Source organism: Henckelia pumila, chromosome 4 (genome assembly GCF_033568475.1).
Source record: "Henckelia pumila isolate YLH828 chromosome 4, ASM3356847v2, whole genome shotgun sequence".
NCBI lineage: Eukaryota > Viridiplantae > Streptophyta > Magnoliopsida > Lamiales > Gesneriaceae > Henckelia > Henckelia pumila.
In genome coordinates, this window is record NC_133123.1 from 227,147,993 (window position 1) to 227,163,128 (window position 15,136).

Sequence of the window (15,136 nt, forward strand, 5' to 3'; positions counted from 1 at the left end):
TAGAAATGAGACTCGGCACCCCTATATATAGACAGATCTGAGCTTCCGATCGTCCCCAACCAACCTCGTGTCCTCCTTCCAGAAGCTATCTACCGACAGTTTGAGCGAAACTTCCGATCACGTTCGAAGCTTGTTTAAACTGTCGCTAATCACCGAAATGTTTTTGCAGTGTCTTGATATATAATAATGGTCAGATTAGCTTGTTTTAAATTCAATATTCCAAATATTTTGAAAATAAAATCTCCTACTAAGTTACACAACAATAATAATTTTATATATGTGGAAGAATTTTGAAATCATTTTCATGGATAATTTTAAATTAATTATTTAATATTATATATATATAAATATATATATATATATATATAAAAGGGGCACGCAGATCTCGCATGCGAAAGACATGCGAAAGTTGTCTTACCCTGACGTCTCGACCGTCTCCTACGGTCAGAGGGCCCATTTCGAGAGCAAAACTCAAAGGAATGACCCAACAATTTGCAGTGCATGCAGAAATGGGGAACATTCTCATAAACAACCTCAACTTTCTGACAATGATCACCCCATCCAACCCAAACCTGCTCAGTACGAGCCAAAAAAACATCCATCTCAACACAAACTCTAGCAAAAGAACCTCGTGAACACTCAGCAGTGATATCATCAATATTAACTGGTTTACCTAAGATATTTGCTATCGGATATAAATTTTTTTGTCATAAAAATGAAGGGGCAAATCCAAAAATATGACCCAAACCGGTACAACCAAAGAATCCTCCTCTAATTTAAATTCCGTTCTCCATTTAGAGAAACGAATCGAGACTGGTCTAATAGAAACCTCAGGTCTACTCCCAAACAACAAACAATCCTCCTCCATAGACAGATTTAAAACCATGAAACCACAATGAAGAAATTTCACCGTATGCAAACCCTTAAAGCCAATACGAGAAATAGCAGCAATAATATCATAATTCGGTGTGACACCCCTGTTCCCCGAAATCCTCCCAACCAAAGCAAATTTAAAAGGCTCAGATAAGGAGGAAATAACCTGATCTAGGGAAAGAATCTCAGGAATCTCATCGCGAAAAGTCGGAGCAAAGGCCTTAATCGTCGAGTCCACAATACCATCAAAGCTCAAATTGCATGAACTAAGAGACGAGGAGGCCGCAACATCCCTAAAATAAATCATAGGAAGAACTGGAGGAGACGAAATAACAACCGAACTCAAAGGGTTGACTATCGAGTCAACAGTAATGGGCTGACTAGATGACTCGGTCGAGTCAGTCGTGAATCACCACCTGGACCACCATCAACGACCGGTAAAGAGGATGGAAGCAGGGAACCGGTGGCCAAACCCATAGACTCGGTCAGAATAGGGTCAAACCAGGGCAACTCAATTGCCGGAGAGATGAACCCAATCAAAAATTGGGCGTTTCTGAATGGGAGCTCCGATCGAGATATTGGAGGTACAGTTGGAAAGCCCATAGACTCAGGAGTAATCGGACCAAAATTCTCGATCATTGGACATTGTACGCCTGAGTAATTGACAACTGAATCCGACAGCTCGAGAAGCAAAGGAGCGCGCATCGTAGATCTGAAATTCACGGCGCCTGGGAACTCCGATTGGCTCACGTGATATAGAATCGGAACCGTCTGAAGTAGAGGATTCCAGATCGGGATCCCAATAATTTAGGAATGGCCGGACGCTCCCTGGATATGAAAAAAACATCGTCAAATTTCGCAAGAATAATGCCGTTTGAACTACAACGGAGGATTTGGCCGGGCAAATCAACTCCGAAATGGCTGAAATTTGAACTTTAGGATTGCCTTGAAAAGGAGAGTTCAGTGGTATATCGCATGAGTACACAGGAGGCTCGGTGGACGGAATCAACGAGTTGACTGAAAAATTCGGATCTTTGACCATGGATTTCACCGGGCAAACGAACTCCGATGAAGCTGAAATTTGGATATGTTATTTGCCTTGACTAGGAAATTCTAATGAGCTGGCGAACCGGCCGGAAACCAACGCCGATGGGTCGGCCGTGGAGGGGCTATTTTTAGGCGAATTTGAATTATAGAAATGGGTCACTGGTCTATTTTATTTTTTGTTTTCATTTGGTGTCTCGAATGTTTACTAACTGACTTTTGTTGATTTGGATTCTTGTTTGTTTATTCACTGTCTACTCTTACCATATTTAGGTTGTGTATGAACAGTTTTGATTTATTCATTTCCAATATAACACTGAGCATAAAAATTTCATCTCCTGATTATAATACAAAGTATTTGTGATATAACATTTGTATGAGGTGTCATGAGTAAAAATTTGGTTATCCTCCTTCAATTTAAACGATTCATGGAGTTTGTCTGAAATCCAACACCCAATATACCTTGAAAGTTCCTTTTATAATTATGGAGTTTGGGTCGTTTCAGACTGAGTATTAGGACTTTAAGCAGTCTTGATCAGACTTGTGATATATAATGGAACAGGTTGTATGTTTTGGTTCTTCAGCTGGATCAGAGCAGATGAAGATACTTCGACCGGATTGCATCTTCTATTTCTTGACTGGACTGCGTATTTTTATCCCGTGTTATAACCAGTTGATTAATGTTCTAAAACAGTTTTTCAAACACCAAAACCTATTCTAATAGAGCCCAACTCATATGAGTTTTTTTTACAAGACGCAAACCAAAAAAGCGGGGCAGTTTGTTGATGATAGATCTAGATCTTTCAGCGTAAGTATATCTTATTACACATTGTGTTTACATTTTTTTCGTATTTGATTTGAAATCTAATAAAGTTATTGATGTGTTACATAATGTAGGAGACGTTCGAACTCAACGTCGATTGTTGTCATCAAAATCAAGTGCTAGCAGCTCTTAGGCCACCCCTTTACATGCCTAGAGATGAACTAGCTATATCTACAGGTAGCTGGAGGTGTGCAAAATAACAGAAAAAACAGGGGGGGAGGGGAGTGTATGTGTTCGGGACTCAGGTGGCTGTTGTCTATCATGACACTGCGCAACGGGGGCGACGCAGTCGGAGCACATCGTCTGCCGCTAAGAGAGTGGAAATGGAAGCGACGAGAGATAAGGTGCGTCAGTATAAGGACAAGATTGTGCAGCTCCGTGACATAATCGGGTCGTTGGAAGAGACCGTTCGTGCCTTAGTTGCGAGTTTGGACACTGACAAGAAAAGAAATCCGCTCTAGCTCCGTGATTTACGCACGTGTCTGGAACATATGGTGATGGAGATGACAACGATGATTTCTTGGTGTACGGCTAAGATGAGGATAAACGAGACGCATGTCTCATAGCTCCCTTCTAATTTTTATTTGTGTTCCACTGTTCAGATTTTTTTAACACAATTGAACATTCCTTAGTAGACGACGATGCAATAGTACTGTTTGGTGATGTTGAAGAATTAATGTTTGTTAGGTTGTTACTCAAACAAAACTTCTGGGTATTATTCATCTGTTAATGATGAAATACGTTTATGAGTTATTATTAATTGCAGAGGCGGTTAAATATGACACGTGTCAGAAATTAGAGACTAATTTATTAAAAAATGTCGCTAAAAACAGCGATGGTTTACTTATAAATTTGTATGTAAAATAGCGGCTATTTATTTAAAAAAGCGTCGCTACTATTAGAGATGATATGTGGATAAAATCGTCTCTAAAATAGCCATTAATTATTTTCAAAACCGTCATCGAATTTAGAGATGGTTTACTTAAAACACAATCTATAAATTTAGCGACCCATCTGGGCCTAAAGCATCGCTAAATTTAGAGACGGTCTTCATAAAAAATTTTAGTCGCAATTAGCGACGGTTTTAATATAATTCGTCGTTACCATTAGGGACTACCTGTAAAAAAATGTGTCGCTAAAATTGGAGACTAACTGGTCTCTAGTCTTTCTCGTATGTCAATATTAATCAGCCAACAATTCTATGTGCGCAAATAGGTCAGCTAACAGATCAAACATATATATAAATTGGCTTGACTAGAATGTAAAACACACAAATATGTTTAAGTTCGGAGACTTAACTGCTCCTACGTCACCCCTTCTTCCACACAGAAAAGGTTATACTAGAAAACTTTGGTTATTATAACGTCTTGTAATACACCCACTTCAATCGTATGATTTACCTTTTGCTTAGGTCAAAACTCCTAGAACACGATACAAGTTAAGACAACATGTCTTAACACCGAAGCAACAAGTGAAGTATAATCAGTTTGAATGAATTCAAACAGGTGAACAACTCCTCTTCTTCAAACTGAGGTTAACAGTTTGGGAGTTGTTTCTTTGCCTTTTGTGATCCTTGAAGATCTGATATATATATATATCTTTGATGAGTGGGAAATGTGAGCAAGCAAGGTATATCGTGTAAAGTGCTCGAAGAATGCTGGGATAACTTGTAAGCTGCTATGTATCTCTCTTGCTTTTATCTTGTTAGAATCCTTTTAAATATAGACATGTTTGAGCAACATTTTTTCTGATGCCTTCATCAACGCTTGTCTCAAACGTCTTTTGATGTTCTGCACGTCTTCATAAATGCAAGTCGTATATGTAGTTTGATATGGACATCTTTTGATAAAGAAGTTTCGACGACTTTATCTTCATATTTAAGCAGTCGGATAATTGGACTATGTAAAGCAGTTGGACTGAGAAGTCGGCACTTGACCATTTTGAATGAGTAGACGGCATTTAAGCAGCCTTGATAAGACTTGTAATATATAATGGAACTGGTTGTATGATTAGGTTTTTCAGCTGAATCAGAGCAGGTGAATATACTTCGACCGAACTGTATCTTCTATTTATTGACTGGTATGCGTCTTTTTATCCCGTGTTATAACCAGTTGATTAATGTTCTAAAACATTTTTTCAAACACCAAAACCTATTCTAAGAGAGCCCAACTCATATGAGTTGTTTTACAAGACGCACACCAACAAAGCGAAACAGTTTGTTGATGAGAGATCTAGATATTTCAGCGTAAGTACATCTTATTTCACATACGCTTGTTTTTACATTTTTTTTTTCTTATTTGATTTGAAATCTAATCAAGTTATTGATGCGCTACATAATGTAGGAGGCATTCGAACCTCAGCTTTGATTGTTGTCATCTGCGTCAGGTGCTAGCAGCTCTCAGGCCACCCCTTACACGCCTAGAGCTGAACTAGCTATATCGCCACTGATGGCGATAGTCCCAAAACTTAGGCACAACTCCGCTACTATCCCCGGAGCACTACGAAACTTCCAGACTTTCAGTAGAAAGCTTAGAAAGTCTTAAAACTGACTAGAAGAAGCTAGGAAAGAGAGAGAGAGAGAGAGAGAGAGAGAGAGAGAGAGAGAGAGAGAGAGAGAGAGAGAGAGAGAGAGAGGAGGGAAATGAGCGAATAGAAATGAGACTCGGCACCCCTATATATAGACAGATCTGAGATTCCGATCGTCCCCAACCAACCTCGTGTCCTCCTTCCAGAAGCTATCTACCGACAGTTTGAGCGAAACTTCCGATCACGTTCGAAGCTTGTTTAAACTGTCGCTAATCACCGAAATGTTTTTGCAGTGTCTTGATATATAATAATGGTCAGATTAGCTTGTTTTAAATTCAATATTCCAAATATTTTGAAAATAAAATCTCCTACTAAGTTACACAACAATAATAATTTTATATATGTGGAAGAATTTTGAAATCATTTTCATGGATAATTTTAAATTAATTATTTAATATTATATATATATAAATATATATATATATATAAAAAAGGGGCACGCAGATCTCGCATGCGAAAGACATGGAACAACTTTGGGAGGGAGATTCGCCGCGATTCGAGCTCTCCGACGTATTGCCGGATACTCCATACGGTGCTGACTACGGCCGCCTCCGCAATAGCCTCACTTACTATGTCCGCGCTAATTCCAAGCCAAAAATGCGTTCCTCTCTTACACTCGCCGTCAAGGTCGGGTACGTACATTTTTCTGAAATTTTGAACCAGCTTGATTGCTGGCTGGAGTTTTGGGCAAGTGTGCCATTGAATTTTTTTCCCCATTTGGTGCTAAGCTTTTGTTTCATTGCAGGTCAGTTTTGGAAGAGGAGGACGAACGAGGAGTCGCTCATATGGTTGAGCATTTAGCTTTTCGTGCCACTGCTAATTACCCCGATCTTGGCATTGTTAAATTTCTAAAGAGTATCGGGGCTCCATTTGGTGCCTGTCAAAACGCCGAAACTTCTTTTGATGATACAGTATACAACCTTTGTATTCCCATCGACGATCCTGGACATCTATCCCAGGCTATTTCAATCTTAGGAGAGTTCAGTTCTGAGGTACCGGTTCCTTTCGTTGATATTTTATAGCATTTCGTGTATAGCTTTACTTAGCACCCTTACATCTTGGATGTGCAGGTTCTTGTCTCAGCCAATGATTTGGATAAAGAAAGGGGAGTTATCATGGAAGAGTATAGGAGTCGCAGAAATGCTGATGGAAGGATGCAACATGCTGACTGGGTTCTCGTGATGGAGGGTTCGAAAGTAAAGTCCTCTAACTTTTGGATGTTCATCCCATTCCTATCCCCTTTATTTTGCTTGACCGTGCTTATAATTTAACGTGGTTTTGTGTCATTAATGTCTGAATCAATATTCTTTTGTTGTTGCATCATCTCATTGTCTGGTAGCAGTACGCTGAACGATTACCTATTGGACCTGATTATATGATCCGTACAGTTTCCCATGAGATCGTGAATAGATTCTATAAGAAGTGGTACCATGTGCAAAATATGGCTGTGATTGTTGTTGGAGATTTTCCTGATACTCAGGTTTAATTTGCTTAAATTTATTTGTTCCTTTCTTAGAGATCTCCTTCAGAATCGCTCATAACCAGCTGTTTCTGCTGCTTTCTCCATCTTAGATGGTCGTGGACTTGATAAACACTCACTTTGGAGACAAAATTGCTATAGTCGATCCTCCAGTTATGCCACATTTTCCAGTCCCTTCACATGATGTGCCGCGTTTTTCGACCGTCGTGGAATCCGAAGTACCCCAGGTCAGAACACGGATTTTTTACCTACTTGTGCAGTTTTCTGTTTCAGCACACGTTGGGTGAAAACGTGGATATGTTTACCTTATATTGCCTTCGTAATTGATCTCGTGACAGTCTACAGCGCTGATTAGTTACAAGGTTCACGTAGATGAGTTGAAAACTGTGAAGGATTACAGGAATTTTCTATCCGAATCTCTGTTTTTTCTTGCCCTGAATGAAAGATTCATGAGAATAGCTTATGAGAACAACCCACCATATTTTTCATGCACGGCTGCTACAGATGATCTTGCTTACCAAACGAAGGCCTACTGAATGACTTCACATTGCAAATGAAATGGGAGTGCGGAAGCATTGGAATCCATGCTAACTGAGGTGAGTCTCTGGTCCCATCTGAATTATCACATTAGTTGGTTCAGTTCACTTATGCATCATATTTAGGTCGCAAGGGTTCGGATACATGGATTTTTTGAACGTGAAATATCTGTTGCTCGAGGTAGTATAATGTCATTAATTGAATCTGCCTGGATACGAAAAGATCAAATGGAATCCACCGTTTTACTAGAAAAATATGAGCAGGCAAGATATTGTCACCTTTAACTGCCTAGTCTTTGTGGTTTTTTACTCTTTTGAAAAATTTCAACACAATACATTGTTCCATCACCCTCCCTATCTTGTTGCACAGCATTTTCTGCGCAAAGAACCCGTTCTTGGGATCGAATACGAAGTACAACTTTACAAAGTGCTTCTATCCGATGAGCATCTATTAATCACTTCTCTCTTCCGCATAACTAGCAATATTTAATTGTTCAACTCTGTCTATGGTAGATATTTCGGCATCAGAGGTGTCCAAACATGCGGAACATTTGCGGACTTCTTGTAGTTGTGCTATACAAACAGTTGAACCTCAATCATTTGCTACTGTGGATGATTTGAAAACTGTTGTTCTTCGGGTCAACTCTTCTGAGCAAGAGAGAAGCATTTCTCCGTGGGATGATAAGCACTTTCCAGAGGAACTTGTTAGTGCAAAACCAACTCCAGGGTAAGCACGCGTCTCCTTTATGCTGGCCATCCAAAAACACTAGACATTTTATTTGTTATTGCTAGTATTTTCGAGAAAAATTTGGTAACTGAACTTTCTTTCATCCCTTGAATCAACGTCTTAGTCTTACAAATATTCTAGGCACCAAGGAATAAACTTTACATCTGCGAAGTGATGCCGAGAACGAAGTCTTATAATTTTTTTGGCAAAAAGAGAACACGTGTATGATGTATCAGTTTTAGAACTCCCAATGGCCTGAATATAACCAACAAGTAACCCAAAGTATGTGTATGTTTAGGGCAAACTCTAGACTGTTGTGGCCTTATCTTTAGGAGAACACAAATTGGAAATTGTAGTGACCCTGCATGGAATCACCTACTAACTGAAAACTAATAGCATGCAATAACTTAATAAAGCAAAATGCTTAACAGAGTAAAAACGTGCGGAAACATATCCATAATTTACATATCAGCTTAGTAAAATAAGTCTAGGCTTAATACTGTAGTGATACAACCATATCAAAAATCTTAAAAGTAAACATTATACAGCTAAACAAATCTTGCTGTATAAAATCTCATCAAGGCTCCAGCTCCCTAGTTCTGCCTTGAACCACCAGCTCCGTCCATCCTGCGACCTGCCCCGTGAAATAGGGTGTCCAAAATAACAACTAGGACGTGAGCGCTAACGCCCAGTACATAGACATGAGTAAACATATGTATATAATGCATGCAACATGATGACAGACGAAGGGTCATCTGAAAAGTCATGCTCAGTACCGGCGCCACATGAGTGCTGCTACCGCATGGATCAACCTCTGGGTGCAACCACACTCGTCTAGTACACCAGAGTAGACAGACATAAATGCCCCCGCCGTCGCGGTACTCTCAGTGATAGACTATCGAGTATAGAGCTGAGCGGCTCTATAATCAGGTATAACAAGGTATAGGCTCAATGTGTATGTGCACATGATATATGAGTATAGAAAGCGGTAAAACATACATCATGTAACATAATAATGCCAAATAAATGCAACATATAAACATGTATACTCGCTGGCAATCTCAGTCAATGTGTATGTACCTAACACCGAAGTCTGAATTAAGCTGGAAAAAGACAACCCCTAGCTGTCCTAGGTCAACTCCCGACCCGACCTGGTCTTAAGCCCAACCCGACCTGGTTTCTTGGTCCGACCCCAAACTATTCCTTCCCGAGCTCCCGAGCTACTCTTTCCCGAACTCCCGAGCTACTCCTTCCCGAGCTACTCTTTTTCGGGCAGAGATATGAAGTGAGATGGAAGTGTGTGAAAATACCTGAACCATCAGCCCCTATTTATAGACAAAATAAACTAGGGTGTTCGGTATTCTCGAGTCGATGTCGAGACGTCCGAACTCATGTATGCACGCCACGTATCAAAGGCTTGAGCTGAGTCACTATCATTTTTGACAGCTCATGCTTAGGCGCCAGCAGTCACACATGCAAGCGTCCACACACCTGCCTGCCTGTCCTTGAGGGTTCAGGCTTGTTTTTGTTGACAAGTGTTCATTCCCGACCTGAACACAATGTGCTCTTCCCATGACCGAACACTACCTTGGCCTTGTACAACACTTTATTGAACTCCTAGACCCGACCCGAGCTACAAATTCTCTTGGCCGAGATCTTAAGTCCAAACCCTCCATTTTCTTGAGCACCCAAGTCCCGACCCGAGCCATGTCCTTCCTTGGCTGAACCCCTCATGGCCGAACCCTCCTTTGGTTCCCATCATGACCGACCTGAGCCCCCAAAGGAAGACCCGAGCTCAATCCAAGCTCCATGCCCGAGCTCTAGCTCAATGCCCGAGCCCTAGTCAAAGTCACACACACGGCCAAGCTCTTGATGCCAACCATGTCTGACCCGAGCCACTCATGACTGACCCGAGCCCATGGTCAAATCCATCAACCCTAGCTCATTCTCATACCATGTGTTTTTGATCTTGACTTGTGCTCTGGTTTGTTTAATTAATAACCCTTAATCATGTTTAACATATTATTATCATAAAATGGAATCTGGGTTACTACATTCTCCCCACCTTTAGATATTTCGTCCGCGAAATAAAATCTAAAGACAAATTAAGATAACAACATGAAACATCAAACCATGTTTTATTACAACAACTGTAATTATATCTTTACATGGTAATCAAAAGTACAAAGCAAACAACACAGGATATTCTGCTCGCATACGACTCTCTGTTTCCCAAGTTGCTTCTTCAACGCCTCGACGCTGCCACTGTACCATCACAAGTGGTATAGTCTTGTTCCGAAGAACTTTCTCCTTCCTGTCTAGGATACGGATTGGTCGTTCAACAAAAGACAGATCTGGCTCTAGCTGAATATCAGTAGACTGAATCACATGAGATTAATCAGCTATATACTGTCGAAGCAACGACACATGAAAAAAATTATGTATACTGGAAAGAGATGGCGGTAAAGCCAAACGATAAGCAACATCTCCGATCTTCTCCAGTATCTCGAAAGGCCCAATATAACGAGGAGACAACTTGCCTTTCACACCAAATCTCATCACCTTTCTGAAAGGTGATACTCGTAAAAACACATATTCACCAGGCTCGAACTGAAGTGGCCTGCGGCGAATATTAGCATAACTGGCTTGTCTATCTTGAGCAACTTTGATCCTATGCTTGATCAAATCCACCTTGTCTACAATCTGCTGCACCAATTCAGGACCCTCGACTTGTCGTTCCCCAACTTCATCCCAAAATAACGGAGTACGAAATCGTCGACCGTACAATGCCTCGAAAGGTGCCATATCAATACTACGATGATAACTGTTATTGTAGGCAAATTCGATCAAAGGTAATTGATCTTGCCAAGATAAGCCAAAGTCCAAGACAGAAGAACGTAGCATATCCTCCAATGTACGAATCGTCCGCTCTGACTGCCCGTCAGTCTCCGGATGATATGCAGTGCACAAACTCAGAGTGGTACCCATCGCCTGCTGAAAACTACCCCAGAAACGTGAGGTAAATCGCGGGTCTCTATCACTGACTATGCTCACTGGAATCCCATGCAATCGCACTATCTCCTGGACATATAAGCGTGTCATGCGATCATAAGAATACTCCCGGTTGTAAGGAATAAAGTGTGCTGATTTCGTCAAACGGTCAACAACGACCCAGATAGCATCACACTGACGCGTAGTCATAGGCAAGTGGGTAACAAAATCCATAGTCACGTGTTCCCACTTCCATTCGGGAATCTCAAGATTCTGCAGTAATCCACCTGGTCGTCGATGTTCAGCCTTGACCTGTTGACAAACCAAACATCTCGAAACAAATTGATATACACTTCGCTTCATCCCTTTCCACCAGAATCTAGTTCGCAAGTCATTATACATTTTCATACTTCCAGGATGAACTGATAATCGACTCCTGTGAGCTTGAGAAAGAATATCATTCCTGAGCTCCGCAATATTAGGTACAACCACTCGATTAGATAAGCACAATAAACCATCTGCCTGAAAATGGAATCCAGCTGTATTAACCCCATTGGCTAGACGTGCCAAACGCTGAGTCTTAACATCAGATATCTGAGCATCTCTGATCCGAGAATATAATGCTGGCTCAGATAGAATAGTATACAATCGAATCCCATTTCTCCCTTTCCTGTGCTTGAGCGTAAAACTCAATGAACAACACTCTTGAATCATATGAGATATTTCATTAGTCTGAAGTGCAGAAAGTCTCACCTGCCGACTCAAAGCATCAGCAGTAAGATTAGCAGAACCTGGATGATATTTGATTTCACAATCATAATCCTTCAGAAGATCCATCCAGCGTCTCTGTCTCATATTCAACTCTGCCTGAGTGAATAAATACTTCAAACTCTTGTGATCCGTAAATATCTCAAATTTCTCGCCATAAAGATAATGCCTCCAGATCTTGAGCGCAAATACAATGGCGGCTAACTCGAGATCATGCACTGGATAATTATTCTCATGCGTCTTCAATTGTCGAGAAGCATAGGCAATAACATGTCCATGCTGTGTCAGAACACATCCTAACCCCTGACCAGAGGCATCAGTATAAACAACATAACCTCCTGATCCAGAAGGTAGAGCTAGCACAGGTGCAGTAGTAAGACGTCTACGCAGCTCGTGAAATGACTCCTCACAATCCGAGGACCATATAAAGGTAACATCTTTCCGAGTAAGCTGAGTCAAAGTCCTGGCCAACTGTGAAAAATTCTCGATGAACCGACGGTAATATCCAGCTAGACCCAAGAAACTACGAATCTCAGCAACCGTCGTCGGTCGAGACCAGTTCAGCACTGCCTCTATCTTACTGGGATCAACAGATATTCCTTCACAAGAAATCACATGACCGAGAAACACTACCCGATCAAGCCAGAATTCACACTTGCTCAATTTTGCATACAGCTGCTTTTCTCGTAACGTTTGCAAAACAATCCTCAAATGCTGTGCATGCTCATCCTTGTCATGAGAATAGACAAGAATATCATCAATGAAGACGATGACAAATCTATCCAGATATTCTCGAAATACTTGATTCATCAGATTCATAAAGACTGCCGGTGCATTCGTCAAACCGAATGGCATTACCAGAAATTCATAATGCCCGTATCTGGTCCTAAATGCAGTTGTAGAAATATCTGAGTCTCGTACCCTCATCTGGTGATATCCCGATCTTAGATCTATCTTAGAATAGACAGAAGTACCCTGTAGTTGATCGAACAGATCATCAATCCGCGGCAAAGGATACTTATTCTTGATGGTGACACGATTCAACTGCCTGTAATCAATACATAATCGCATCGATCCATCCTTCTTCTTGACAAACAAAACAGGTGCTCCCCACGGAGAAACACTCGGACGAATATATCCCTTATCAAGCAGATCCTGCAATTGCTGTTTCAATTCCTTCATCTCTGACGGTGCCAGACGATAAGGTGTTCGGGATATAGGCGTAGTTCCTGGTACTAGATCGATACCAAATTCAACCTCTCGAACCGGAGGAAAACCAGGAATCTCATCAGGGAATACATCAGGAAACTCACTGACTATCGGTAGCTGATCAATACCCGGACTACTCATGGACATATCAACTGCATAGATGAGGTAGCCCTCCCCACCTGACTCCAAGACATGACATGCCTTCAGAGCCGAAACAAGTGGCATCGGAGGTCGCGCACCCTCACCATAAAAATACCAGCTATCACCCTCATCTGGATGAAACTGAACCAGACGCTGATAACAATCCACAGTAGCGTGATACAAAGTCAGCATATCTATTCCCAAAATACAATCAAAGTCCGCCATCGCTAATATCATCAAATTAGCCGATAACATGTTACCCTCAAACTCTAGAAGGCAACCCATCACTAGACGCTTAGTCACTACCTCCTGCTCTAACGGAGTAGATACAACTAAATCCATATCTAATGATACATAAGGTAATCTATGTTTCTTGATAAAACGGCTAGAAATAAAGGAATGCGATGCTCCAGTATCAATTAAAACAAGTGCAGGAATACCACACAACAAAAAGGTACCTGCCAACATGCGATCGCTTCCCTCAGTAGCCTGGTCCTGAGACAGAGCAAACACCTGCCCTTGAGTCTGTGGATGGTAACCAGAAGAAATTTGTGGTGCTGGCTGCTGACGTGGAAAGGTAGAAGCCTGAGATCCCGATCCACTAGCAGAACCCATGCGCTGAGGACAATCTCTCCGCAGATGTCCCTGCTGACCACAAATATAACAAGCACCAGTAGCTCTCCGACATGAAGCTGCAGGATGCTTCCCTCCACAGTGGCTACAAAATTACTCCTTCTTCTTCTTCTTCTTCCCGAAACGGAATGTACCTCGTGAACCACGAGAACCAGACGAAGTAGTAGGAGTAGAAGAAGACGTAGGTCCAGATGGCACAACAGATTGAGCTCTAGGCTCAAAAGATCCACTAGGCTGTGCTGACATCATCAACTGTCCCCGCCTATTGCTGGTCTCCACAAGACGGCAACGGTTCACCAAAGTCTCATAAGATACCAGATCATCACAAATGACAACTTGTGAGTAGATATCTTGGTTCAAGCCTTGCAGAAAGAGATCATACTTCGATGCATCACTTTCATTGATATGAGGACTGAAAGGTAGCAGATCAAGAAATCGTTGCTGATATTGATCAATAGTCATTGATCCTTGCCTCAGAGTAAGCAACTCCATAGATCGTGCTTGGCGAACAGCCGGAGGAAAATACAGTTTCTGGAACTGCTGACAGAAATCCCCCCAAGTCACATGTCCTCTCTCAGTACGTGCCTGAGCAGCCTTGGCATCCCACCAAAAACGTGCTCGATCCTCTAGAACGAATTCCAGAACTTCCAGTTTCTGCTCCTCAGTGCACTCGAAAGCTCGAAACGTACTCTCGAGTTTAGACATCCAACTCCGTGCCTGCTCAGGATTCTCGCCTCCCACTAAGGGTTTCGGTCCTACCTGCATGAACTTATTAATAGTATAGCGACGTCTACCCTCATGAGAACGATGCTGATCATGACGATGATGATGACCACTTCCCTGGCCAACACTACCGTGACTCTCGTCAGCCATATCCTGAAAAGAATTGCACATTAAAAATCCCAAATGCGCAAAAATTATTCAAGACTAATTCTAAATCCCAAGTACTAATCCCAAAATCTAAGCATGCTCTGATACCAAAAATGTAGTGACCCTGCATGGAATCACCTACTAACTGAAAACTAATAGCATGCAATAACTTAATAAAGCAAAATGCTTAACAGAGTAAAAACGTGCGGAAACATATCCATAATTTACATATCAGCTTAGTAAAATAAGTCTAGGCTTAATACTGTAGTGATACAACCATATCGAAAATCTTAAAAGTAAACATTATACAGCTAAACAAATCTTGCTCTATAAAATCTCATCAAGGCTCCAGCTCCCTAGTTCTGCCTTGAACCACCAGCTCCGTCCATCCTGCGACCTGCCCCGTGAAATAGGGTGTCCAAAATAACAACTAGGACGTGAGCGCTAACGCCCAG

The 15,136-nt window shown here is 41.5% G+C and overlaps 1 protein-coding gene across 1 annotated transcript; it reads left to right on the forward strand.

Annotated features, from left to right (window-relative positions):
- The first annotated feature begins 5,788 nt into the window (after positions 1 to 5,788).
- Positions 5,789 to 8,073, forward strand: LOC140862847 (zinc protease PQQL-like). The gene is given in 9 exon segments (XM_073265885.1): positions 5,789 to 5,958; positions 6,072 to 6,318; positions 6,397 to 6,522; positions 6,669 to 6,806; positions 6,899 to 7,033; positions 7,145 to 7,402; positions 7,469 to 7,606; positions 7,713 to 7,780; positions 7,854 to 8,073. Coding segments are annotated over 9 exon segments (1,500 nt in total).
- The last annotated feature ends 7,063 nt before the right edge of the window (positions 8,074 to 15,136 follow it).